A 26,541-nucleotide genomic window follows, 5' to 3' on the forward strand; every position below is an offset into this window, starting at 1 on the left:
CTTCCCCGCCCCCACCTCCAACAGCCTCTCTGACCTCCCTACAACCTACTGCTCTCTGGCTGCTGTTGGTCCAGTCAGATTAGTGCCAGCCAGCTTCTAATGGGTTCCTCATCCCATCGCATGGCGACATGAGGTTTGCTCCCACTCCAACAGCAGCTGCGGAAGGCCACCCTCATGCCTTGGCAGCTGCTGGGTTGTATACACTTGCTTTCTAACCCTGTTTGCTTCTCCAGGGGGCCTTTTTAATTTAACCCAATATTGTAAACATAGCAGTGTTGGCCTGCGCATTGAAGGGTTATGGATTCAATTCCTGGTCAAGGGAATGTACCTGGGTTGCAGGTTCGATCCCTGGCCCTGATAGGGGTGCATTCGGGAGGCAAACACTTGATTTGTCTCTCTCACCCCTCTCTCTCTCTTTCTCTCTTCCCTGCTCCATCCCTTCCTTCCACTCTCTAAAAAAAATAAATCAAAAAAAAAATAAATCAATAGAAAAATATCTTCGAGTGAGGATTAACAAAACAAAGCAAAACAATCAAGACTTGATGACCTTTTAAATAAGACTATGAGCCTATTAGAGGTTTGCTCATATACTCCTGCCCCCAAAACTGCAGCTTTGGGAAAGACAGTCTTAGAGAAGAGGGCAGTTTAGGCAGGAGAATGGGATGACCCATGCTTATGCTCACCTGTGCACAAAGTTGCAGGTGCCGTCAATGGGGTCGATAATCCAGGTGGGGCTGGGGGTGAGCACGCACTTGGCCCCTGCAGCCGCGGCCTCTTCAGCAATGAACCTGTGGTGGGCAGGAGCTCAGCCTGAGAAAATGCACCAAGAACGCAAGACAAAGCACTTCAAACTGCTTCCATCCCGTCAAAGACAAGCAGACACAACAAAGAGACTGCATTCTAATTTCTCCAGGTCAGACAGAGGCAGAGTCTATGACAGACCATCTGTGCGTCCATCTGTCTGCCAGTCTTCTGACTCAGCAGGATTTAGAAAACCCAAAATGACACCTTGATGTAGGAGTTTTGGAAAAGCATCAGGGAGTATGAGTGGGCCAGGCAAGACAAGAAATACAGGAATGAAGAACCCTGGGCTGCAGATCTTATAAAGCAACTCTGTCTTCACTTCAGTCTGGAGGAGAGAAGGCCGAACACAACGAGAAGGAAGCGCATGCGGAACGCTGGCCTCAGAGCAGGGCCCCGCTTGGGTTCTCCGCTACTGGTGCTGCAGCCAGGGAAGACAGCCTGGCTGGACCTGAGGTTAAATGCTCACCTACAGCTGATACCGCCCAGGTCCTACCCAGCCTGGCCTCTCCGAATGCAGACGAGGTGACAACTGCTTCCGTACCCACGGGTCTCCACTGTATGGGCGCAATGGGAGCTGACACTTCTCCACAGAGGCCCTCTCCACTCTGGCCTCTGGCCCAAGAGCCCGGGGTGGGCTGCCCCCTGGGAACCCAAGGGAAAGGAAAAGCAGGAGAGTGAGGACAGGATTACTGCCTTCGCCGTCCTTTGGAGCGTCCCCCACCCGCCATCCCTGGCAGCCCCCACAGGAGCACCCCAGCCTCAGGCCCATGCACCACCCTGTACCAGCTGTAGGGGCCCCTGGCCCTGGCCCCCTCCTTTGTAATTAGTCCTCTGTAGTCCACACCCTCCTGAAACCTATTCACTTGAGTGGGCCATCTATATCGGAACCTGAACAAAACAACCAACATCTCAACATCAGCCTGCACCACAGGGAGCTCCTGGTCATCTTTATTCACGTTTATCTTAGCAAAAGGCACCACCAAGGACCCAGTTGCTCAGGCTGGAAACGAGGGAAGGCAGCCTCAGTTTTTCCCCCCTGATCTCCCTCCTCCAACCACCCGCACAGGCTCGGCACAGCACGGCGAGGGCCATGGAGCTGGTGTCCCCGCAAAGCTGACCCTTGCTTCTGCCTCCTGGAGCTTTCTCGGGAGTGAAGAGCATACTCTACCCAGAACAGATAAGACGGTGCTCGGCACACAGGAGTGCTCGGTATGTGTTCCTAACTGTCACAGAGCCGGGTTCACGGGGGGGTGGGGGTGGGGAGGGGACGGGGGAGGGCTCTGGCCCTCACTGCCATGTCACCAGGGCCTGGCCCGTGGCAGGCACCAAGCAAACATTTGTTTTATGTGCTGAGAGGTTTTCCATTAGCATCTCGTGTCATGTCCGTGTCTGTACTAGAGAAAGGGGAGCCCTGCAGACAACACATTTTTACGAAGAAGGAAACACGAGTGACAAACAAGAAATGCTTCATTCCTTCTGCTGGCATTTGGTGTGCTGTCAGTCATGGTCGCCGGACAGCTGCCTAGCCCCTGATGTCAGAGGCTAAGAGGTCAGGGAGCTGGCAGGACACTGCCCCTCAGCTGCAAGGAGCTCCTAGAAGTCACTCTTCCCAGATCTGTCCTAAGACCTGTCAGCAATGAACTTGCAGATGAGATTGACATCATATCGTTAATAAAAAGAAATGGAAAGCTCTGTAACTCCTCTGTGCAACCCAATAGCCACCAGCTACCTGTGACTGTTCACATTTAAATTAAAATTTTTCAAAAAATATATTTTATTGATATTTTACAGAGAGGAAGGGAGGGGGATAGAGAGCTAGAAACATCAATGAGTGAGAAACATCGATCAGCTGCCTCCTGCACACCTACCACTGGCCGATGCTCTATCCACTGAGCCAAACCGGTTTCGGCTTAAATTAAATTTTTAAAAATTAAAAAGTCAGTTCCTTAGCCTCACTAGTCACATTTCAAGTGCTCGCAAGTCACATGGACTAGAGGCTATCCCAGTGGACAGTGCAGACAGAACAAGTCTGTCTTCGAAGAAGTTCTGTGGGCAGCTTGTCCTGTCGGTGGTGCTGTGAAATAAGAACAAGCACCTCGTGTTCTAACATCGCTTCTCAGTCGATTATAGCGCTGCTGCATGCACTGTAGTTCATCTGCTCCCCGACGGTTCCCATTTCACAGATTATGAAACTCATGCTCTATATGCACACACAGTCCTCCAGCCCCTCCATCTTACAGATAAATTATGTGGAAATGCATCAGGGTATATGATGAGTGTACATATGTCATTTTCAGGTTGGTGTTTCCACCTTCTCCACCCAGCGGTCTCCTAGAGAAAGCTGCGCAGGAGCAGGGAAAGCATTGAGGCTGGGAGCACCAAGAGACACCGACAAACCCATGCCCTGAAGAGCGGCAGCTGTGCGGGAAAGCTGGCGAGCACCACCTGCCCCAGCAGCTGTCCATCCAGAATGCGACCAGAGGGAGTGGACACTGTCTGCTTCGCGTCCCTCCTGCTGCTGGGAGCTGCCTTCCGCCCCTCCCTCCCTCCCTCCATGGGTCCTTTGGATCACACCATCCAGGCAGGCAAGTCCAGGTGGGAGAAATGGGTGGTGAAAGTCACGAGGAAGTCAGAGGAGCCATGCCGGGCAGGCACAGCCACACAGTGAAACCCGAACTCGCGGCCGCAACAGAAACCCAGGTGATGCGCACAGAGAATCACTCCCCTTAGCTGATGATTAGACATGGAATTAGCTCTGCTGGTTCCTGTGGCCGAAGCCTAAGAGATTCTATCTGTTTTCAATGTCTTCTTCTGCAGCTACATGATTTCCCCCGGAATGGCTTATGAATATGTTCTTAAAGAAAAGGGTCTGTGCCCGGCCAGTGTGGCTCTGCGTTGACCTATGAACCAGGAGGCCACGGTCCAATTCCCAATCAGGGCACATGCCCAGGTTGTGGACTCGGTCCCCGGTGAGGGGCGTGCAGGAGGCAGCTGATTGATGATTCTCCTTCATTACTGATGTTTCTATCTCTCTATTCCTCTCTCTGAAATCAATTACAAAAACAAACAAAACATATTTAAGAAAAGGTTCCACACCCTAAAAACACACGAGGACCAAGTGCCAAAGCTTAAGTTGGGCATAAGTCGATAAAGCAGTAAGCAGACATTACTAAGGTCAAGTTGGGGGTGGAAATGACTCACATGCAAAGGTCAATTCCCAGGGAACTGAGGAGGAATGTGACATTTTTTTTCTCTTTTGAAATTAAACGTGATTTCAGTGAAAAGCTGGTACCTATGAAAGTTGGAGGAGGGCCGAAACCGGTTTGGCTCAGTGGATAGAGCGTCGGCCTGCGGACTGAAGGGTCCCGGGTTCGAGTCCGGTCAAGGGCATGTGCCTTGGTTGCGGGCACATCCCCAGTGGGAGGTGTGCAGGAGGCAGCTGATCGATGTTTCTCTCTCATCGATGTTTCTAACTCTCTATCCCTCTCCCTTCCTCTCTGTAAAAAATCAATAAAATATATTAAAAAAAAAAAAAAAAGAAAGTTGGAGGAGGAATTGCTGGGGGAAGAAAGGGCCTTGCAGGACTGACACCTGAAGCGCGTGTCAGAGAGCATGGCCTGCAGCACAAAGGCCGTTCATGCAGCACACCCACGAGGCTGCTGAGGTCTGTCAGCTCATTAGAAGGACGTGTTGGGACATGGCTCTAGGGTCACCCAGCAGCCTGGTTACAGCAGCACCCACAATGTTCCTGTTAGCACAGCTTTTTTTTTTTTTTTCCCCCAAATATATTTTATTGATTTTTTACAGAGAGGAAGGGAGAGGGATAGAGAGTTAGAAACATCGATCAGCTGTCTCCTGCACAACCCCTTCTGGGGATGTGCCCGCAACCAAGATACGTGCCCTTGGCCAGAATCGAACCTGGGACCTTTTAGTCTGCAGGCCGACGCTCTATCCACTGAGCCAAACCGGTTAGGGCCTGTTAGCACAGCTTTTGCTCTGCACAGCATTTGACAGGGATAACTCAAACCGCCCTGACTAAGCTCTGAACTTGTTTAGTAGTTGGTTATTCATGCCCAAGAGTTCTCCTCCTCCTCCCCCAGATGCCTGAGTGAAAGGAGAGGAAAGGTGCCCCGGTCACCGCCTTACCTGCTCGGTGCCTGAGGTCTGGGCAGGGCCTCCTGGAAGCTAACAGGAGACTGTGTCCATCCTTGAGACACTAAAAATACCTCCCAGGTATGTGGGGAGGGAGGTCGAGGTTTCATTTCCTTAAACCTGATTGTCCTTGTGTGGGAAGTGCATACCACGGATGGGAGAGGGCATTCTTCAGCTCTCCAGAGGGAGTGGGGACATCAACTTGGACACCGGGAAGTGAGAAAAGAAGACGTGGGACCTTCATAAGAGCACGGGACATCTACATGAAATCAGGGACACAAATAGGAAAGAACAATGCACGGGACTAACTGTGAGGAGCTCAAGGGCCATCTCATGAGTCTATCTAAGGTACAAGGAAAAAATAGCAAATAGCAAGGTTCAAAGTTAGGTGGCAAATCGGAATGATACTTTCTGCTGCAGATTTAACTCCTTTCCTTTCTTTCTCATGGTCCTAACTGATGGCCAAGAATATCTGGGGCTCTTCTTCCTAGCTAGTATTTTCTCTGTGACAGGCCAGGCCACTGGGGAGCCACTTAATGTCCCTCAGCCCATCTTCTCAGGCTGCAGCCCTCCCCACCCCCAGCACCACAGTGGCTCTGTTCCCCGGACACGTGCACCCAGCGCAAAACACAGTGGGAACACGGAGAAAAGCAAGTGTCCAGCTGGCGGTGGCTGGGAACATCTTTTTTCCAAGTTCAGGACTGTGCTGGGCACACTGCAGGGCACAGGGGTCACCACGATGGACAGACCCGCAGCCCACCAAGGGGAGTCCAGACCAGAACAGGGCAGGGCAGGCGGCTGCCGATACCGAGCAGCCCAAGCTGCTATCCTCCTCCCTTTGCCTGTGTCAACCCTGACAAAAGGGACAAAGATAGGTGCACACACATGTGGTTCAGTGATGCTACTGAATATTTTCCAAGTTGCACACCTTGGCTCTAACGCAAGGTTTAAGCACGCCGCAGGGGCAGGCCTGGATGGGGACTGTGGATCTCAGCCTCGGCGCTGGGTTGCTTCTGTCATTACCCCCGCATGGCAGCATTAGTGCAGGGGCCGCAGCGCTGACCTTGGTGGGTCCTTCACTCCGAGGTGAGGAGTCCCGGGTGACTTCCAAAGCTGGAGGCAGAAGCAAGTTTAAACCTTACTCATCTCTGATTCAGTCGACGCCTGACGTTCAGGTCAGGGACCCAGACTTTGGATTTCATGAATGAGTAAAATGAAATAATAAACCAGGGAGCCTACAGCAGGTTGTTAACACAAAACAGTTGCTATCTTTCTTTAATATTGTTTCATGAAGATTAAAAGGAGGAAGGACATACGCTCAGAAAGAAAGTCCTTCCTAAAAAAGGACGATGGGCAACCTTCTGCTAACATGTTTAAGGGATATAGTGAAATACTGCGAATGCAGAAAAATTACAACACACTGCTTTATTTTATGACATGAACGCAATTTTCCCCATCATAAATTTGTCTAGGATCTAAGACATAATGAAGTGCCAGACATTCTTAGTCCTTGGCAGAACCAAACTTGCCCATAGATGTTGAAAGTGATTTCATCTCATTGAACTGTCCAGGCACTCAGAGCAGGAACAGGAGCAGTGGCACCCAGCCTCCAGCCATGCCCCACACCCTCAGAGCAGAGAGGAGAGGGTGGCAAAGACCCAGGGGCTGCGCACAGGCCAGCCACGGCTCTGTCCTCAGGCCCGGTGGTATGAGCTTGGGGACCGCAGTTTGGGAACCACTGCTCTAAATCACTAACTCCTGCTCAGGTGTGTGCATCTGCACCTCCCAGGGCTTTTGTCAGGAGTGGAGGCTTCTACCCGTGTACCTCACCTAGGGCGCATCAGGGTCATTGCCTAACCAGTTAGAAGGAAACAACAGGCTTGGCATTAGTCAGCGGGAGACGCTCCCAGATGGCCCCAAGGCACACTCTAGGTGAGGTACACGGCTCGGGTAGATGGTGAGGTACTCTGTCTGGGGAGATAGTGGGGTACACTGCTCGGGGTAGATAGTGGGGTACACTGTTCTGGGAGATGCTTCCCAAGGGGCTTTGGAGCCTGGTGGTCCCCTGGTGACCGTTAGGCCCTGGAGCGGAGGTGGGAGAAGCTGCATTCACCCATAGAATACGCTGACCTTTATTCTGTGACACAGCAATATTTAAACTTACCTTGTGAAAATGGGATCCACACCCCATGCTGACACAACAGTGGATCCAAACCACTAGCAACTGCTGCCAACACATACAATAGGGCATGCAATTTCAGAACTTGGTTTGTCGGAGTACGGTAATCTGATCGAAAACAGCCAGAGCCCCGATAACGCCATTATGCCGAGTCTGCAGTGACCTCAGGGTCTTTACCAGGACCCCGCAGAGCCCACCCCACCCTCATTTCCGTCGGAGCCAACTGCCAATCCCACGGCAATCTCAAGAAACAAAATAGTTCCTCATCCAGAACCAGCTGGCTGGTGTTTTTCTTCTCAAAGAATAAAGGCGAACTGTATAATCCTTTTGACATTGCCATTTAATTTAGATTTTTAAAAGTTAAAAAACATAAACATTTTAGAGCTTGTAAAAATTTTAACAGATGTCAGGGATCTTGACCTCACAGAGAATACGGAAATTTGAAATAACAAACACTCACACACAATAGTTGTCAACAAAAGGAAATAAACACAACTCCTTGGCAGAGAATTTTGAAGGGAGCTGGTGACCCTGAGATAACCCAACCAGTCAGAAGGAAACAACAGGAGAAAAGGAGGGAAGTCTGAACACCAGCTTGTCCTTTCCTTCAATTGACCACGCACAGGGAAGGTCTACTGCGCCTCCCTCGGCAGGATGGACGCTGGGGAGATGGCCTTCCATACCTCGGCGCCTAAGCACGGAGCAATGTGGAATCTGACGTCACAGTGATCTACATCCAGAAACCAAGCCCTGGCTCCCAGTTTTAGCGATTCTCCGTCAGAAAGGAAAGAGACGCCCCTCCGCCCCCCGCCGCCCCCGGGACAGTGGTTTTCAGAACCCCGGGGGAGGGAGGGGCCTGTGGACCCTGGAGCTCAGGGACCGCCTTCCTCTGGGGTCTGTGGCTCCCTTGGAACTAGATGCAAAATGCTGTGGACACATTTGGATTTTTTGGAGGAAAAGATTTATAGTTGGCACTGGATTCCCCACAATGGTTAAGAATGATGGTGAATCCAAAAAGGTTAAGAGCTTCTCTAGAGAAGAGGGTGGGGTCCTCCTAAAGACCTGGGGCAGGAGAGCAGCCTTCCCGGGACCGTGGTGGCCTGGGGAGGTGGCCTGGGGAGGAGGCCTGGGAGGTGGCCTGGGGAGGAGGCCTGGGGAGGTGGCCTGGGGAGGTGGCCTGGCGTGGTGGCCTGGGGAGGTGGCCTGGGGAGGTGGCCTGGGGAGGTGGCCTGGGGAGGAGGCCTGGGGAGGTGGCCTGGCGTGGTGGCCTGGCGTGGTGGCCTGGGGAGGAGGCCTGGGGAGGAGGCCTGGGAGGTGGCCTGGGGAGGTGGCCTGGGGAGGTGGCCTGGGGAGGTGGTCTGGTGTGGTGGCCTGGGGAGGTGGCCTGGGGAGGAGGCCTGGGGAGGTGGCCTGGGGAGGTGGCCTGGGGAGGAGGCCTGGGGAGGTGGCCTGGGGAGGAGGCCTGGGGAGGAGGCCTGGGGAGGTGGCCTGGGGAGGTGGCCTGGCGTGGTGGCCTGGGGAGGTGGCCTGGGGAGGTGGCCTGGCGTGGTGGCCTGGCGTGGTGGCCTGGGGAGGTGGCTTGGGGAGGTAGCCGGGTGCGGTGGCCTGGCGTGGTGGCCTGGGGAGGTGGCCTGGGGAGGTGGCCGGGTGCGGTGGCCTGGGGAGGTGGCCTGGGGAGGTGGCCTGGGGAGGTGGCCTGGGGAGGTAGCCGGGTGCGGTGGCCTGGGGAGGTGGCCTGGCAAGGAGGCCGGGACTGCCTGCCAGCAGGGGTACCGCAGTGGGCGGGGCCTGGGTCCACCAGCTGGCGGCGCCACTCAGGGTCACATCCTTAGAAAAGCCGCGTGGTGCCGAGCAGCCAGGGCTGCCAGGGAACATTACTGCTCCAAGTCCCCTCGAAACACGCTACCGGGCTTGGCGGAGGGGAGCCGAGCTCTTCACCGGGGCATGCGCTGTCTAAGTGAAGCCTCGTCCGCGCTTATAAGGTAATACAGTGACCTGAGGGTTCTCAAGATGGGAGTAAAAAGGAAACAAGGGCCAGTTTGTTCACCATGCAATCAAAATACCGGGGGCTTCCTGTCTGAGGTCTGCCCCGTCGACCAGCGCGCAGTCTCCCCGAGGTGGGCCCTGGCCTTCCCCATGAACATGGCCACGAGTGCCCAGGTGTTTCCCCCAGGGACACGCCTACCTGTGTGAAGGAAACCGCTTCTGCATCTCAGAAATAATTAAGTCTTCCACAAGATGGTCCGTTTCTGTCACCAGATCCGCAGCGGATGTTTTTGTTGAGACCTGCTTTTCCTCAGAAAGGGCTTTTCTGATGATCTGCAATAAAAGTCCAGGAGGGCAGGTTAAACTGAAGCACCCCCTTGCCCCAGACGAAGGAGCTCCCCCACCTGTGGGGCCGGCACTGGGGGGAGGTGGTGTGTGGGCCTGTGGACCAGTTCCTGACAGGCCTTCCCAGCTTAATCTCACACCCAAGACTTTCTGTTGGGGGTTCTAGTGAGCGTTCATTACCCGCTATTCTTTCCATAAGAATGACAGACTCACTTGTTGAAGTTTGGTTCTACTTGTGAAACACATTTTCTTGGAAGAAAAAGGAAAGCAATGGTTTTGAAGACGGTGAAACCTCATCCAGTGTAAGGTGATGTAAGCCACCTTTTGATGCATTGGGTCCCCTGAATTTGAATTTATGAGGTTTCTTGTAAAAACTTCTTTTCCCTAACTCACTTGGTGCAGCACATGAAATGGAATATGCTCTTGCACGCAGATTACAAATGCTCAGACTGAGAAGCCTGGGAAAGCTACAACGTGCTTCGAGAGCACGGAGGCGCACTCTGCCTGCTGCTCTGGGTCAGGGCATTCCTGACGTCCCAGGGCACCTGCACCTGAACCAGCTTTGGTGCCAAGCGCTGGAGCCCTCAGGGCTGAGCACGCAGGCAAGCTCTACAGATGTGTGGGCTGCCAGCACATCCTGTCTAAACCCACTACGGCTAAATACAGGGCCAGGAATAGAGGGCACCCCACCTCTAGTACCCGCCCCCCGGCCCAATCTGGTTCCAGGAAGCGCTGGGAGACCCAAACAGGAGGGCATGTGGTCACTCAGTCATAGGATGTGTGGGAGAGGCCAGTTCTAGTTTGTAAAATCAAAACCACCCCTACTCCAGCTCAGGCCTTTCTTGAAATTTCTGTCGTTTCTTACCATGATGACAAAGTTGGAACACCTAAAAAGGACTTCAGACCTTTCCTACAAAACTGGACACCACCGCAAAATCTTGCATTTCTTTCCAAAGCACCTCGATTGCTCAGCTGCCCAGACTTTACGGCTTTTGCCATCATGACCCTTATTGTCCAACCATAGATACATACTTCCCGATACCTTTTCCACGTCCAGCCTGTGCTACATACTAATGAGGCTGAAGAGGAGGCAGGAAGAGATTCACCTGGAAGTCTGCAGGCAGGAGATGCTCACGTGGAATTTTAAAGAATAAGCAGCAGGACCTTCTGGACATGGAGCAGTCCCTCCTTTTTATGTTTTTCACAGAAGTCCCCCATCCTAGTACTGGCCCAAACAATACTGAGCCTGGACGGGTTTTGTATGTGTGTTTGTTTTTTTCAGCTTAGTTGCAAAGGTAATCAACACAAACTATAGAAAATTTGGAGTGTAATGTATTTTGTAAGTAATACAAAAGACAAAGCACAAAGCAGTCATGCCTAAGGCATTAGCCAAAGACTGTCCCTTTCCTATTTCTGTGTGAGCCCGCAGGCTGCCACCCGGCCTTCCTGTTCCTTCTATCTGCAGCATCCCCCTCATCACTGTCAGGTTCATCGCCTAAAAACACCAACGTGCACAAAGCCAGCTCCCACCGAATAAATCTCCATGGGTTCCTGTTTATGAATATCAAACGCCTCAAATCTAGTTCCGATAGAACTTGCCCTGTCCTCCAGGAATCCCTACATTCGTAGCTAGTCCAGACCTCCTGTCCACAGGTAATTTGACAGTGAGCTTGTGTCTAGTATGGCAATCCAGTGTGGTGTGTGTGTGTGTGTAAGAGTGTATGTGGTTTATGTTGTATATGTAGGAGGGTATATGTGTATATGTGGGGGTTTATGTAGTGTGTAGGGAAATATGTGGTGTGTGTACATGTGGTATGTGTATATGGTTTGTATGTTCTTGTGAGGGTGTTGTATATGGCTTGTGTGTGTGTGTGTGTGTGTGTGTGTGTGTGTGTGTGATCTGTGTGTGTAGGTATGTATACATATAGGGAGAGAGAAACACACCCTAAACAGGGGACATACCATTAAAGCTTCTCAAATATTAATGTACACGAATCACCTGGGGTCTTGTTGCAGTGAAGACTGTAATTGAATAGGTGTGGGTTTTGGGGTCTGAGATTTGCATTTCTGACAAGTTCTGTGGCGACACTGATGCTGGGGCCACACTTGAGTAGCAGGGACTGGAGCGGGTCTGAGTGAGGAAGGGTTCTCAGGAGGCTGGGGTGTTCTGGGACCCCATGTGAGTCCTGGGGTCTCCACGCTGAGAGGACACAGCTTCATTTACACTCACCTGTGGTAGGCATGCATGCAATTCAAGATCATGATCCCTGTAGTCTTTATGTAGAAGCTAGGTTGATGATTTTTAAACATCATCAGCTTGTGTCATTTTAATGCTCGAACTACCCAATGGCTTCCCATCGCTCGTAGAACAAAGCCCCAGATCCCAGATGAGGAGACCCTCACCGCCCGCCAATCTCGCCTCCCAAAGGCCACCTGGTTTTCTGGCCCGTCCCAACCAAATTTGTTTCTGTCCCAGTGACTTTATATTTTCTGGTTCTTCTGTCTGGACCTTCTCGCATCTGAAATCATCCTGTTTGCTTCATGGTTGACGAAATGTCTCTCCCCAGTGGCACGTGAGCTCCGGGAGAGCAGAGTTCACTCCCTTTTGTTCCCTGCCACACTGTTGGCATCTAGAATTGTACCTGGCAGAGTAGGTCTCCAAAATTCTTTGAATCGTGAATAAAATACACATCAGACTGCTTGAATAGCTTCTGCACCATTTTATCTAAGTGAACCTCTTGTGTTTGTGTGAATACTCACCACCTTGGTCTTTTTGTTTCATTTCATTGTGGTATTGTTGTTGTTTTTTTCGGTTGTCCTGTTAAACAGTTTTACTGTGCTTGAAGTCTGACAAACTCGAGCCTCCACCCACTAGCCCTATCTCTTGGAGCTGGCCTCAGTCTGCTTTATGGCACTCAAGTCCATTCTCCACCCACAGCCAGAAGAGTTTGTTAAAACTCTGATCTTAACCATGGCTCCTCCCAGCATAAAGTTCTTAATGGCTCCCTATTACTCCAAGATAAAAGTCAACACCTCAGTGAAGGTGGCATGCAATGGCTTTTGAGAATTGGCCTTCTAGCAGACAATCTGACCCCAAAGAGCCAGTCTCCCCTTCTTGCGTTTAGCAACAGAAGCCCCGAGTGTAGCAAGGGGTGGAGCCACCTCTGCAGTCTGCCCCTCTGTGCCTCTCATGCAGGTAGGTGTGGCCTGTGTCTAAGTTCTACCCAAGAGGATGTGAATGGAAGTTCTATGTGCAACTTCTGAGTCACACCCTTAAAAGGCCGATTCCGCTTGTTCTTTCCCCCTTTGCCACCCGGTGTGACGTGGGTGTGGTGGTGAGAGGTCAGTTTTGGTCACATGGACGAACAACATCTCCCTAGAACAAGCAGAAAGAAACCTGGTCCCGGAGTGGCTTCGTGAAGTAGAGGCCCTGCTCCCCAGCCTCAAACTGGACTTTTATAGGAAAGAGAAAGGAACCTGCCTTGCTTCTGTCATTGATCTCTGTGAGGGAAGCCAGACCATCAATCTAAGATAAACAGGCCTTCCCTAGCCTTTACATTCTCATCTCCTCTACCCTCTGCCTCGCTGCATTACTGTCATGCTCCAGCCACATATAACTGGCCCCTTGGGATTTCACGCAGTCCACTCCACCTTAAGGGCCTCCGTCTGTTTGTCTCTGTCTCCACCTCCCACAGGCCTGTTTTGCAGCTGATACAGGGGCTGCCACACAGTCGGGCCTCAGGGAACATATGCTGAATGAATGAATAAAGATTTCTTGACTACTGCACACGGAGTTCAGAGGCCACTAAAGTCTGGAAGACTTTTTAGCAAGTGCTCTTGTGAAGTCGCATCTAGCCTCACTGGTATTTATGCACTTGGTCTTCCAGGTCCAAAATATACACAACTGTACTGTGTTGAGGAGATGCATGCCCAGGGGCGTGTGTGGGCAGTTTGGGGAATGTCTGATGTCATCTGGACAAACTTTCCAGAGGAACCAGGCCCCTAGCTATAAATCATACAAATGTAGGGAAGATTTATGGATTTAGACGGAGCATGTTGTATCATGTTCTTTTTTAAAAGAATTTCTTTCCTGATTTTATTAGCATTATTGGTGTGCTATGTTCATTACGTGTGGCGTGCATCACAAGGAAGGCCACGGGCCTGAATGTTCCCGTGTCCTGTGGCAGCGGGGCAGGCTGCCCGGAGTGCGGTGGCCAATCCTCTCACATCTGCTGCTGCTCCTTCAGGCCCTGGCTCACCACCACTCATTCAGTTAGACACCAGATATTTAGATTGCACTTCTGAATTACCTCCCTAAAGTACGCTGCCCTTCTCATACTGCCTGCCATCACTTGCTGCATCGCTACAACAGCCTCCTCATCCTTTGGTCTCGCTCCTCTGAAGTGCTGTCCACCCTGTGCAGAGTGGCCTCTCTGGAAAGCAGACCTACCTGCTGGCACTCTCTGTGGCTTGTTGGGCTCACCAAGAGGATGGCGGGCCCGTGTCTGGTGTGAGGTCCTCCACAAGCTGCCCTGGCAACACTTGGCCCCGCAGCAGCCGGGCCGTGTCCCCTTGCCGTGCCCAAGAACTCTCTGGTGTTCTCCCTCCACACCCTGATGTCTTCGAACATGATGTTCTTCGTGCCTGCAATGGCCGCCCTGGATGCCTCCTGCCCATTTGTCCTTGAGGACTCCACTAAAGTCCGTTTTCTCAGAAAGCTGTCTGGGTAGCCCTCACCCGCCCACTTGGGTGAGGCACCTTCTCCTGGTCAGTGGTTCCCTATCATGAACGCACGTCTCAGTGACTGCACGGACCTTGGTGTTTCATCACTGTCAGGCATGGGCCTGTGTCTTCCACTAGACTGTGAGCTTCCCGAGGGCAGAAGCTCTGCTTTTCATCTTCGTAGCTTCAGACCACCCTTCCCTACAACACTAAGTAGGTCTGTTCTCCTCCTCTTGGCTCCAGGCCCACTAGGGCAATATGCATTGTAATGGAAATTTGCCAAACTTACCTGACGGATTTTCATATATGAGATCGCTATAAAAACTAGATTCCTTTCAGTCACCACGAGTTAATGGCAGTAAGCTAATCTAAAAAAATATACAGGTTCAATGTAAACCCTATCAAAATTCCAATGGAACTTTTCACAGAAATAGAAAAAACAATCCTGAAATTTGTATAGAATCATGAAAAACCCTGAATGGCCAAAGCAAGAGCAAAGAAGGAGGCAAAGATGGAGGCACCACATGCCCTGATTTCAAACTATATAACAAAGCTATAGTAATTAAAATAGTATGGCATTGGCTGCAAACCAGACACAGATCAATGGAACAGAATAGAGAGCCCAGAAATAAACCTACATATATATGCTCAATTAATTTGCAACAAAGGAGTCAAGAATATACAAAGGGGAAAGGATAGTCTCTTCAATAAAGGGTGCTGGGAAAACTGGACAGCTACATGCAAAAGAAGGAAACTAGATCACTGTCTTACATCATACACATAAAGTAACTCAAAATGGATGAAAGACTTGAACTTAAGACCTGAAACCACAAAACTCCAATAAGAAAACAGGTGATAAGCTCCTTGACAAAGGTCTTGGTGATGATTTTTAAAATCTGCCACCAAAAGCAAAAGCAACAAAAGCAAAAAATCAATAAGTGGGACTTCCTTAAACTAAGAAAGCTTCTGCACACCAAAGGAAACCATCAACAAAATGAAAAGGCAACCTATTAAATGGGAGAAAATAATTGCAAGTCATATATCTGATAAGAGATTAATATTCAAACATATAATAACTCATACAACTCAATAACAAAGAAACAAAAAACCCAATTAATAAATGGGAGAAGATATGAATAGACATTTTCCAAAGACATACAGATTGCAAACAGGTATATGAAAACGTGCTCAACATCACTAATTATCAAGGAAATGCAAATCAAAACTACTATGAGATATTACCTCAAACCTGTTAGAATGGCTATCATAAAAATAAAAAGAAAAAGAAAAGAAATCAATGTTGGCGAGGGTGTGGAGAGAAAAGAAACTCTTGTGTACTGTTGGTGAGAATGTAAATTTGGTGAAAACACTATGGAAAACAGTACAGAGGCTCCTCAAAAAATTAAAAATAGAATTATCATAAGATCCAGCAATTCCACTTTTGAAGAAAACAAAAACTCTAATCGAAAAGATCTCTGCCCCCATTTTCACTGTAGCATTATATACAATAGCCAAGATATCGAAGCAACCTGTGTTCATTGATGGATGAATGAGCAAAGAAACTGTAATATATATATTCCCAAGCTTACAGATACAGAGAACAGATTGGTGGTTCTAAGAGGCAGAGGATTAAAGGGGGTGGGAGAAATGGGTGAACTGTTTGTTTTTTTATAAGTTTAAGAAAATTGAATAAAAACTTTAAAAAAGAAATGGCAGAATGGCTAAGGCTCTAGAGTTGGACTGTTAAGTTTAAAAATAATAAAAATAAACATTTTAAAACTTGGAAACTCTGCAGTTCTTCATGAAGAAAATGCACATGAAAAATTTCCGTCTGAATGTAATTCTTATTTCCACCGATTCACTTTAGCATCAGACAGATCTGAATATAAACTCCACTTGGGAGACATTGGGGGAATCATCGAGCTTCTCAGAGCCTTAGTTTCCACATCTGTAATAACAGTAGCATCTAAGAAATTGGATTGTTATAAGAATTAAATGAGGAAGTGCATATAATCGTCTTGGTACACAAAATAATTTTTTATATAAACTTGGACTGTCACCACTCTAGTTATTTGTGAGAACATGTGTTTGACAAAAATTTTTTAAAAATATATTTGTATTGATTTCAGAGAGGAAGGGAGAGCTAGAAACATCAACGATGAGAGAGAATCATTGATCGCTGCCCCCTGCACAACCCCCACAGGGGATCAAGCCCACAACCTGGGCATGTGCCCTTGACCAGAATCGAACCTGGGACCCTTCAGTCCACAGGCCGACACTCTAACCACTGAGCCAAACGGGCTAGAGCTTGACAAAATTTAATGACTTGTGACCAAAAAAACAACAAATCCTACCATATACACGATGTGCAAATCTCAAATGAGATGCTAAAATACTAGGTTAAGAAAATTTTAATTCATAAATGTTTCTACATGAGAGAAAGGCAGTGATAGAATGCTGTGTTTTTCAAATTAAGTGGTAGACTCAAGCAGCCCTGTCCTTTAGCCACAGTTGCATCCACAGGGGACTGGCCTGTAAGGGTGCCAGGTGAGTTACCTGCTGAAAGCCCTTTCCCATGCCTGTTTTCTCTCAGTCTTCGAGAGTTTAAACATTCTCATTCTGCCAGCAATAAGTTAGTGTATGCTGTTTTTCATTAATGTTTTTCAGCTACTCACTAACTATGCATGCACTTCACAGACCTCCTGCCCTGGGTCTCTCCGTCCAAATAACATTCTGTTAATGTTTAATATGTAAAATATGTCCTTCAGTCACTAAAGCCTGAATTTCATGTGGGTGAAGAGGGTCCCCTGGATTTGGCATGGGTGGTGGCTGGGTGCCCAGCAAGGCTAGTTCAGAGGAGGACTGGGGTGCTGAATACACCACCCATGTGGCCAAGGCACTGCCCTGGCCTCTGGAGTCAGGAGCTGGGACAGTAGACGCATGGTTCTGAGACTGGCTTAGCTGCAGTGGACATGACATTGCCCCTGGGCTGAATTCTTCCCTTATCTCCATGGGAGAAAGATGTAAGCCAGGCCAGCCTTAGGTTCTGGCCCCATGAAGCCAAGAGACAAGGAGGAGCCTGAACTCAAAACTTACTTTTCTCTCTCCAAACCTCAGCTTCTTGGGACCTGAGCTCCCCTACCCAGACCCTACTCCTAGGGCTGGGGGTAGGTGGGGCCTGGAACCCACTAGGGGGGTTTCCATTCTCTGGCTACTTTCCCCACAACCCCTAAGACAGAACATTCTACTAGTGTGCCTTATTTGGGCTAGCCATTGAGTATCCACACAGGCCCACTCACTTCCATGTGAGGGTGACACCAGCCTTTTCTTCTAGCCTTTAGTGAGACGCAGTGGGGATTTCACTGACTCACTCCTGCACCAAGGGCTGGGCTGATGGAAGGGCTGCAGGTACAAATGCCTCTGGAAAAAAAGTGCTCCTCATTTTTCTTGAACAACTTTTTTTTAAAAAATAATATTTTTTATTTCAGAGAGGAAGGGAGAGGGAAAAAGAGATAGACGCATCAATGATGAGAGAGAATCATTAATCAACTACCTCCTGCACGCCCCACACTGGGGAATGAGCCCGCAGTCCGGGCATGTGCGCTTGACCGGAGTTGAACCTGGGACCCTTCTGTCTGCGGGCTGATGCTCTATCCACTGAGCCACACTGGCTAGGGCGCAAACAACTTTTATTAGCAAAATGGGCATAAGAAACATGCCCCTTTCCTTACAATCGTGTATCAGGAAAATGGCAGTTGGCCTTGCACAAGGGTCAGGGACCAGTGGGCCTTGGACACTTGGACCCCAAAAGGAGCAGCTGCTACTCTGCGCCTGCCAGTTGCTATCCCACGGGGACTCTGTCTCGGCTGAGGTTTTAAATGTTGGCGAAAGTTTTACAACTGTCAGTGCAGGCTGACCCCCACCCTTGGGAGCTAAGCGGAAACTGGAGGCTTGGACTTGGGGCACGGAGCACAGTGTGGGGACACAGTGAGACAGAGGACTAAAGGCAGGGAAATGGTGAAATCATCACCCCTCAACTGCCTTCCTCAAGTGGGCAGGCGCTTCTGAAGCAATGGGCAACCCAAGCCCTCCACATACTGACATTTGAGAAGCTCCTAGAGGAAAAACCAGGAGCTTGACTTGGGGACCATCCCAGGGCACAGAGCCCAGGGGTGGACAAGCCCGCTCTCTCCCTGTCCTGGGTCTGGCCTTCATATCATCCCAGGCCAATGGCTCTCAAACTGGAGTCTCCACCCTGAACTTCTCCCCTGAACTCTGGTTCCTAACTCAACACCACTTAGAATAACCCATGGCCAGTTCAAGTGGAGCATGCTGGAAACGCAACACCCGACTTCCACCTCCAATCCTGTTCCTCCTGCAGTTTCGCCATCTCAGGAAGCAGCAAATCCATTCAACCAGTTTTCAGGCCTGAACCTTGAAAGCATCCTGCCTCCTCTCTCTCTCACACCCTAACTTGAATCCAACAGCAAACTTGAACCTCAGCATGCGGAATACATCTGTTTTTACCACCTTCTTCACTGCATCCCAGTCAAATCCACCCTCATTTCTCACCTATTATTTTAACAGCTTCCTTTCAGATATCCATGTCGTGGGGCCCCATGCAGCCTAGGGTGGGCCCCACACAGGACTCTGACCAAAACCTCTCATCATACTCAGAGTAAAGGCTAAAGTTCTTTCCAGAGTTACCCTTTAAATATTTGTTGAGCAAATAAATCTCTAACCATCATTTCATATCACCATGTTAAAAACAGAGAATATCCAGGAGGCCAATAAACACACAAAAGATACTTAAGTTCATTAGTCATATGGGACATGCAAATTAAAATCACAATAAGCCCTGGCCAGAGTGGCTCAGTTGGTTGAGCATCCTCCTGTGCATTGAATGGTCACCAGTTTGATACCCTGTCAGGGCACATGCCCAGGTTGCAGGCTCCATCCCTGTAGGGGGTGTGCAGGAGGCAGCCAATGGATGATTCTCTCTCATCATTGATGTTTCTATATCTCTCTCTCCTTCTCCCTTCATCTGTGAAATCAATAAAAATATATTTTAAAAGAGTAAATTATCATATATTCACATAACAAAATACTATACAGCAGTGGTTATCTAAGTGTGTGTTTTTTAATCCTCATCCAAGGATATGTTTTTATTTGCGGGGGGCGGGGGGGAGACAGAGAGAGAAGGAAGAAAGAAACATCAATGTGGGGAGAAACATGGATCGGTTGCCTCACGTACCTGCAACCTGGGTATGTACCCTGACAGGGAATTGAACCTGTGACCTTTTGGTGCATGTGACAACGCTCCAACTGAGCTATCAAAGTGTCTGGAAAACATAGAGTAGTCTGATTGGCTAGACAAAGAACTGGTTTCTAGATCGGCAGTATCAGTATCAGCTGGGAATTCGGTGGAAATGCTAATTTACTCCAGACTTTAGGAATCAGAAACCAGGGGTGGGACTCAGCTTGCCTGGAAAAGCCTTCCAGGCGCTTCACATACAAAGGAAAGTGTGAGGACCACTTCTCTGCAGCCACTGACCTGATGACTTTGACACAGATAATTAGGAAGTCGGAAGATGACTATCAATGGGTACACAGAAAACTAAGCAAAAAACAAAACAAAACAGAACAACAAAAACCCCCACTTCATTTTTTACTTTAAGAAAAATGCAGGCTGTGCCAGGCTGGGTTGCTCAATTGGTTGGATCATCGTCCCATGCACCAAAAGGTCTTGGGTTCAATTCTCAGTCAGGGCACTATCCAGGTTTCAGGTTTCTCTCTCACGTTAATGTTTCTCTCTCTCTCTCTCTCTCTCTCTCTCAAAATAAATAAATAAATAAATCCAATAAAAACATATCCTCAGGTGAGGACTGAAAAAAAAGCAAATACAGATTGTATAAGAAAAAAAGAATATGTAATATAGCTATACTGCCTGATTCAACCTTGCATTACTATTGCATGGTCATCAGAATGTGATATGGAGCCCCAGGCGGTTTGGCTCAGTGGACAGAGCGTCGGCCTGCGGACTGATGGGTCCCGGGTTCAATTCCGTTCAAGGGCACATACCTCGGTTGCAGGCTCCTGGCCCTGGTCAGGGGCATGGGCCCTGGTCGGGGGCATGCGGGAGGCAACCAATCAATGTGTCACTCTCACATCGATGTTTCTCTCTGTCTCTTCCTCTCCCTCCCACTTTCTCTAAAAGTCAATGGGAAAAATATCCTTGGGTGAGGATTAAAAAAAAGAATGTGATATGGATACCAATGGAACCACACAGATAACTCAGCTACACAGCGTAATCTAGCGTCAAATGAGCGGTAGAATCCTATTATTTACAAAATGGGTGTAACTCAGAAAACTGAACATAGTGATCTCTGGGGAAAAGTATAACGGATGACATGCGCCAGGACATTGCTGTTTTTCATGACAATCCTTTTAGTAGTATTTCACTTATAAAACTCCCTGTGTGAATAACTGATAACAATTAAAATCACCAGTCAAGACAATACTTTGTTGTCAAAAGCAAGCCAGACAAAGAGATGATATTGGGTCAGAGTCCACAACGTGCGCTCTCTGCTCTGGGGAGCTGCACATTCAGAGCCCAGGTGGGAAGAGCACACCAACCGGACCAGGGACCAAGGGTCAGCAGGATGGGGAGAGGCACAGGACAGAGAAGGAAGTCACCCCGGAAGGTCCAGGAAGGAAGGGGCACAGTAACCCAGCCCTGGAGGGACAGTATGAAGAAGGGCAGGAAAATGCAATGTGTTTAGAAAAGGCAGACTAGTTGGATCTGGCCGAACAAAGGCCTGGTCCACCCAGGGGCTGTTGGGACAATAGGCCTCACTTCTCAAGCCTGGGCCCTGGGGAGGGTAACCTGCATGGGTATGTAAGGTCACTAGAGGGGTGCGGTCTGAAGTTCTGAGGGTAGAGGGCTGGATTTTCGCTTTCTGCCTTTTCCTGAGTTGTTCTTACCAGTGCTCAGAGATGAATTCACTGGGAAGCTAATGGCAGGGAGGCTTCAAGGCCCTTTACAGGCTCGAGGCTTTGCTAGGGACCATAGCGAAGTGTGCTGACAGGGCCGCACATATGTACCTCTTTTAAGTTTGCAACACTCAGCTCCTCTAATTGCAGATCTAACTGCTTCTTCCACTATGACCTCCCCTCCATCATATCTCCTACCAGGTGGCACTGGGCATTAGCTTTTTTTGGCTAAATGGAAGTTGAGTAGAGATGGATTCACTTTGGGTTTGATGGGATATATCTGTAGTCACATCTGTCTCTAAGTTATTGTTAGTCATCCTGTGTAGAAATGGCTTCCAGAAATGCTTCCACTGCCTACCACACCAGCTGACCGGGCATGGTGACATGAAGAGCAGGACCAGAGGAGTGTGTGAGCATGGACAGTGGCAGCTGGCACCAGGGATCATGGAAAGAAACAAGGCTTCAACTCTGTGGAGCCAGATGCTGGTCTGTGGAAAATTCTCTCACATCAGTGACAGGATTCTCAAATTTGATGGCAATCCTAAAAATTTATATGACCTCACCAGTAACAAGTTTGAAGCCTAAATAAATTTCAATCATCCATGCTCTAAGAAAGCCTAAATTTATCTTTCTATTCTCTCCAGAGAAAATATCCCCAAATCATTGTCATTCGAAGATGCAGAGAATAAGGCCAAAAAAAAAGTGAAAAAAAGTATTAAAGAAGATTGAGAAGTAGTTAAAGATTTATTTTTATGTATTTTGTTATATTGCTAGCATCTTAAAATGTATACTGTTGATTTTTCTTATTCTAAGTAATTTTTATATCTAATTTTTGTATTTTTTGTTAAGAGGGCCCCTAATTTGTTTAAGCTCAATATGCCCAATAAAACCTGCATCTACCCTTGCAGGACAATTTAAAAAGCATTGTTTTGCCCTAGCTGGTTTGGCTCAGTGGATAGAGCGTTGACCTGCGAACTTAAAGGTCCCAGGTTCGATTCTGGTCAAGGGCACATGCCCGGGTTGTGGGCTCGATCCCCAGTGGGGGGCTTGCTGGAGGCAGCCGATCAGTGATTCTCTCTCATCATTGATGTGTTTATCTCTCCCTCTTCCTTTCTCTCTGAAATCAATAAAAACATATTTTTAAAAAAGCATAGTTTCCTATGATACTTTTGTTCACCTGTCACAAAAAATATGACAGACATCCATTCCCGTGCATACTGCTATATGTATTTGTGGTGGTGATGGGGTGTCCCAAGCCCAACAGCTAGGGAGGGGCTCCTGAGTGGTGTGGGTGGCTGGGCCTGCAAGGGAAGGGATGAGTTTTAGAGGTACTGCAGGATTGGGTGGTGGAGAGTCAAGGAGGAAGGGGGGAGAATGGGGAGGCCTTCGTGCAGAGGTGGCACTCTGGGCCAGGGAGGCCACACAGGCTGCTTTTGTGGAGACTCTCAGAAATGGGGAGCAAAGTGTCTAGTGCTGCCCTGACCCGAACCAATGTCTGAAAGATCAAGGGCAGTGATATTTATCTCTTGGGAGGCCCCCTCCCTCTTGTTCTACCTTTTAGCAAACAGAAACCAGACTCGGGAATTCAGAACACATAACTGTCTCAGGAGCAGCTGAGGGTAGCAAACTCAATATAATAGCAGAACATTGGGTACCGGTGACGGGGTGGGCATTGTGGGCCACAAGGCCACAGAAAATGTGCCAAACACTTCATTAGTTAAGGACTCCAAAAGGATCACCACTAACTACCTTTTCATTCCTCTCTGGCCTGTCTGGCTAAAGGCCAGATTTTCCCAATCCGCACCCTATTACTAAGAACACTATTAGACAATTTGTCCCTCTTTGCACAGGTTGCAACGACCTTGTGTGGCTTGTTTGTCCCAGCCACAGACCATTCGGCCATCCTCCTCACGGCCAGGCAGGCAGGAAGCATCAGCATAATGCTCAAGAGGGAGCCCGGAGTCCTGGGCTCCCTGACAAGACTCCTAATGGCAGAATCTTTATTTCACCCTTCCCCCTCTTAAATTTTTTTTTTTTTTTTTTTTTGCTGTTGGCCAGTTGCAAACACATAGATAACTTCTAAATAAGTTAAAATTTGTAAGGCTCTTAGAATTGTGCCTACTGTATTGCAAGTTCTATATAACCATTTGTTAAATTGTTTTAAACCCCTCTGTATCTTCAAGGATCTAAGTTTGAAAAACCACAGAAACCCATAACAACTCACCAGGATTTACACAGTAGTGCCTGACTCCTAAGCTGGTTTTTCCTCAAAGCCTCAAGGAAGGAAAGTTTTATGGTGGAATGTCAAAGTTACTAAATGTCCTGGTGACAGTACTCTGAAAAGGAAGGGAGGGGGCTTGGAGGGAGGGGGGAGGGGCAGGAGAGCAATCTCCCCCTCCCCTCCAAATACAGTGGATGTGCTTTCCAGGAAGAATGTTCCCAGGAGCTTCATCATTCTAGCTCATAAGGTTTGGGATCTCCTTTTTGTGCAGGAGGGGAAGGTGATGGAGCCAAAGGATAGCCTCACAACACTCCTTTAAGTCATGCATTCCTTCCCGACGGAGTCTTGGGTCTTTAAAACCACAGAGGGAGGGCCCTCCAAGACCAAATGTGAAGATTAACTTTTAAAGGGGATCAGAGGATTCAGATCAAGGTAAAGCACTATCCACTGTACACATGACGACTCAGGACTGAAAACAGCCTGATTTGAACCCTGTGGGAAAACTCAGAGCATTTTAACACTGTGGGAAAACTTTTTCAGACTGGTAGACCTGAAAAAGAAAATGCTGTCTGGATACCAAGTCCCTCTCCTCTCACAGCTCCTCTCCTGTCCATCTCCATCCTCCAGATCACCAGAACACAAGTACCTACCTTAACACGCAAAATAGCAGTAAGCCATCTTCCCACTCAATCTAACCCCTGCCTGACAGTCCTGGGAGAACCAATACCCACTGATTCACCCTGCAATAGGAACCGGGCCCCTATCAGGCACCGAAGATACTGAGGGAAATGTGGGGAACAAAACACACACAAATGAAAGTGAGAAAAGAAAGGGGCTGCATGCCGAAACCGGTTTGGCTCAGTGGATAGAGCGTCGGCCTGCGGACTGGAGGGTCCCGGGTTCGATTCCGGTCGGGGGCATGTACCTTGGTTGCGGGCACATCTCCAGTGGGAGGTGTGCAGGAGGCAGCTGATCGATGTTTCTCTCTCATCGATGTTTCTAGCTCTCTATCCCTCTCCCTTCTTCTCTGTAAAAATATCAATAAAATATATTTAAAAAAAAAAAAAAAGAAAGGGGCTGCATTTTCAAACTCTAGTCTCAGGTATACGCTCTGCTGCTTGGTTTTCATCCTGCGGGTCGGTTATTAATGTTTCTCCAATCACTGAGTGGAACCACTTTGAGGCTGTGGGCCAGAGTAAGTTTGCATTTAGGATACTTGAGGAAAGACAAACAGCAAGCCTCCCAGGTCTCCACGTAGCAGGGGTTTAAACCTGGGGGAAACCACACCCATGTCCTGGCCTCCGGATCAATTCAAAGGTCTTTAAGCACCAACAGCTGTGACATTCAGGCCTGGGAGAAACATTTAAAGCCCTGGGCTGATTTGCATAGTCAGTATATTGTAACTTGCTGTCTCCTACGCAAAGGTCAAGTCACCTACAGTTAGCCATCAACTGCCAAAGGAGAGGGGCCCTGTGGGGCAGGCTTTAAGGGGTGCTTGCCACCACCACGGGAAAAAGAGGTGCTCACCTCCCGGCTCCTGGGGTGGAGAAGGTAAAGGGAAGGTCTATGCAGGAAACGAGCACAAAGACTTCTTTCACTTATCATGCCTCGGTCAGCCGTCACCAGACACCCACCGCACACGGCCCCGCTGCGCGGGACCTTCCCCAGCCCAGCCCAGCCCCGCGGCCGCACGTGGTCCTAGGCCCAGCTCCCGCAAGCCCCAGAAGAGCCCCGTTGGTCTGACTTTACTTCTGATCGGACTTTCATAAGTGCCGAGTGGGTGTGATGCGGGAAGCGTGCCACCCGGCTGCGCTCACTCGGACTCCACCAGGGTGCAGGAGGAGGGCCGCAGCGCTCACCTGTCCCGCCCGCAGCGCCAGCTGCACGGCCAATTCGAAGCACTCTTCCCAGGGGCCCTCGGCGGACGCCGCCTGGTCCTCGAGGTCTGGCTTCATCGCGTCCTCGCGGGGCCCCGCCACCTCCAGCCCTCCACGCCGGTCCCCCACCGGCTCCCACCGCTCCAAAACCAGGCTCCGCACTCCCTCTGCTTACTCCCGCCACTCGCGCCTCGGCCTTCGCGAGCCCCACTACGGTGCCGCGGGAAGGGCGAGGAGCGGACCGGGGCGGGGGGAAGCCGCGCCGCGCGTCCCAAGCCCCGCCCCTAGCCCTGCCCCCCGCCGAGCCCAGCCCCTCACGGCTCTCAGCCTTGCTTCGCGCTTAGCCCTCCCCAGCCCCGCCCCGAGACCCTGCTTCGAGCCCGCCCACCTCCGCCGAGCCCCGCCCTGCCCAGGGCTGAGTGCCGCTTCACATTTCACCAGAGCCCCGCCCCTCCTCTTCTAGCCGCGCCCCTCAGCACCGAGCCACGCCTCCCTTCGTCGAGCCCCGCCCTACCCAGGGCTGAGTGCCGCTTCACATTTCACCAGAGCTCCGCCCACCTTCGCCTAGCCCCGCCCCTCAACCCCGAGCCCCGCCTCTCCTCGCCGCGCATCCTGCTTTCCGTTCCTCCCCCCGGTCCCGCCTCTCTCCGCCAAGCCCCGCCCCCTCTAGATGGATCCTGGACTGGCACTCTGGTCATCACTGGTAGGGCGGGAGAGGGGAGGGTGCTGGGGACGGTGGGCCTGGGGTAGGAGCCTTTGAGCCTGTCCGCGGCCGGGTCCGGGGCAGGCTGCCATCTGGGTGGGCATGCGCGGCTGAGGCTACGACTCAGCCCAGCACGGAGGTGCTATCCGTCCCAACGCGGGGCGCCTCCGACCTTCTCGCCCAGCCCCGCGGCCCGCGCACGCGTGGCCGAGGGGCGGTCACATCCTAAAAGAACTTTCTTCAACTGCGAGCGGGTCGCTCCGAGTGGAAGACCACTGGGTGCCGGATGATGTTCTCCGCCTGCTCGGTCTGCCGCGGCGCTAGTCCTCCTTGCTCGCAGCAGAGAGCACAAAGCTCCTGTGTTCCCGAATGCTTGGATGCAAACGAGAAGCTTTCACCCCAGCTCAAAACCAAACACCACGATGACAGTGTCTGGATTTTATAACTGTCTGAACTCAAAACTCCGATGTAGAGCCCTAACTGTGTGACTGGCCCCGCTCGGTAATGAGGAATGACCTTTTCCACCTTGGATCCTTGAACGCTGCTGAACCCCGGTACC

At 50.0% G+C, this 26,541-nt stretch overlaps 1 protein-coding gene across 3 annotated transcripts in view; it reads right to left on the reverse strand.

Moving 5' to 3' along the window:
* Nucleotides 1–25,626, reverse strand: part of IMPA2 (inositol monophosphatase 2) — a 41,828-nt gene extending 16,202 nt beyond the window's left edge. For 2 of the 3 annotated variants that reach the window (XM_080685269.1, XM_080685268.1), the window contains exons 1-3: nucleotides 25,262–25,626; nucleotides 9,321–9,454; nucleotides 684–788 (exon numbers count right to left, since the gene is read on the reverse strand). In XM_080685269.1, the coding sequence (XP_080541395.1) occupies nucleotides 684–788; nucleotides 9,321–9,454; nucleotides 25,262–25,357 (335 nt within the window). In that variant the 5' untranslated portion in view covers nucleotides 25,358–25,626. Of the gene's footprint in view, nucleotides 1–683; nucleotides 789–9,320; nucleotides 9,455–24,929; nucleotides 25,232–25,261 lie in introns of those variants that run through there. The other variant, XM_080685270.1, reaches the window with a different exon arrangement.
* Between the last annotated feature and the right edge of the window lie 915 nt (nucleotides 25,627–26,541).

The sequence above is a fragment of the Plecotus auritus genome (genome assembly GCF_963455305.1).
Source record: "Plecotus auritus genome assembly, chromosome: 8".
Classification (NCBI taxonomy): domain Eukaryota; kingdom Metazoa; phylum Chordata; class Mammalia; order Chiroptera; family Vespertilionidae; genus Plecotus; species Plecotus auritus.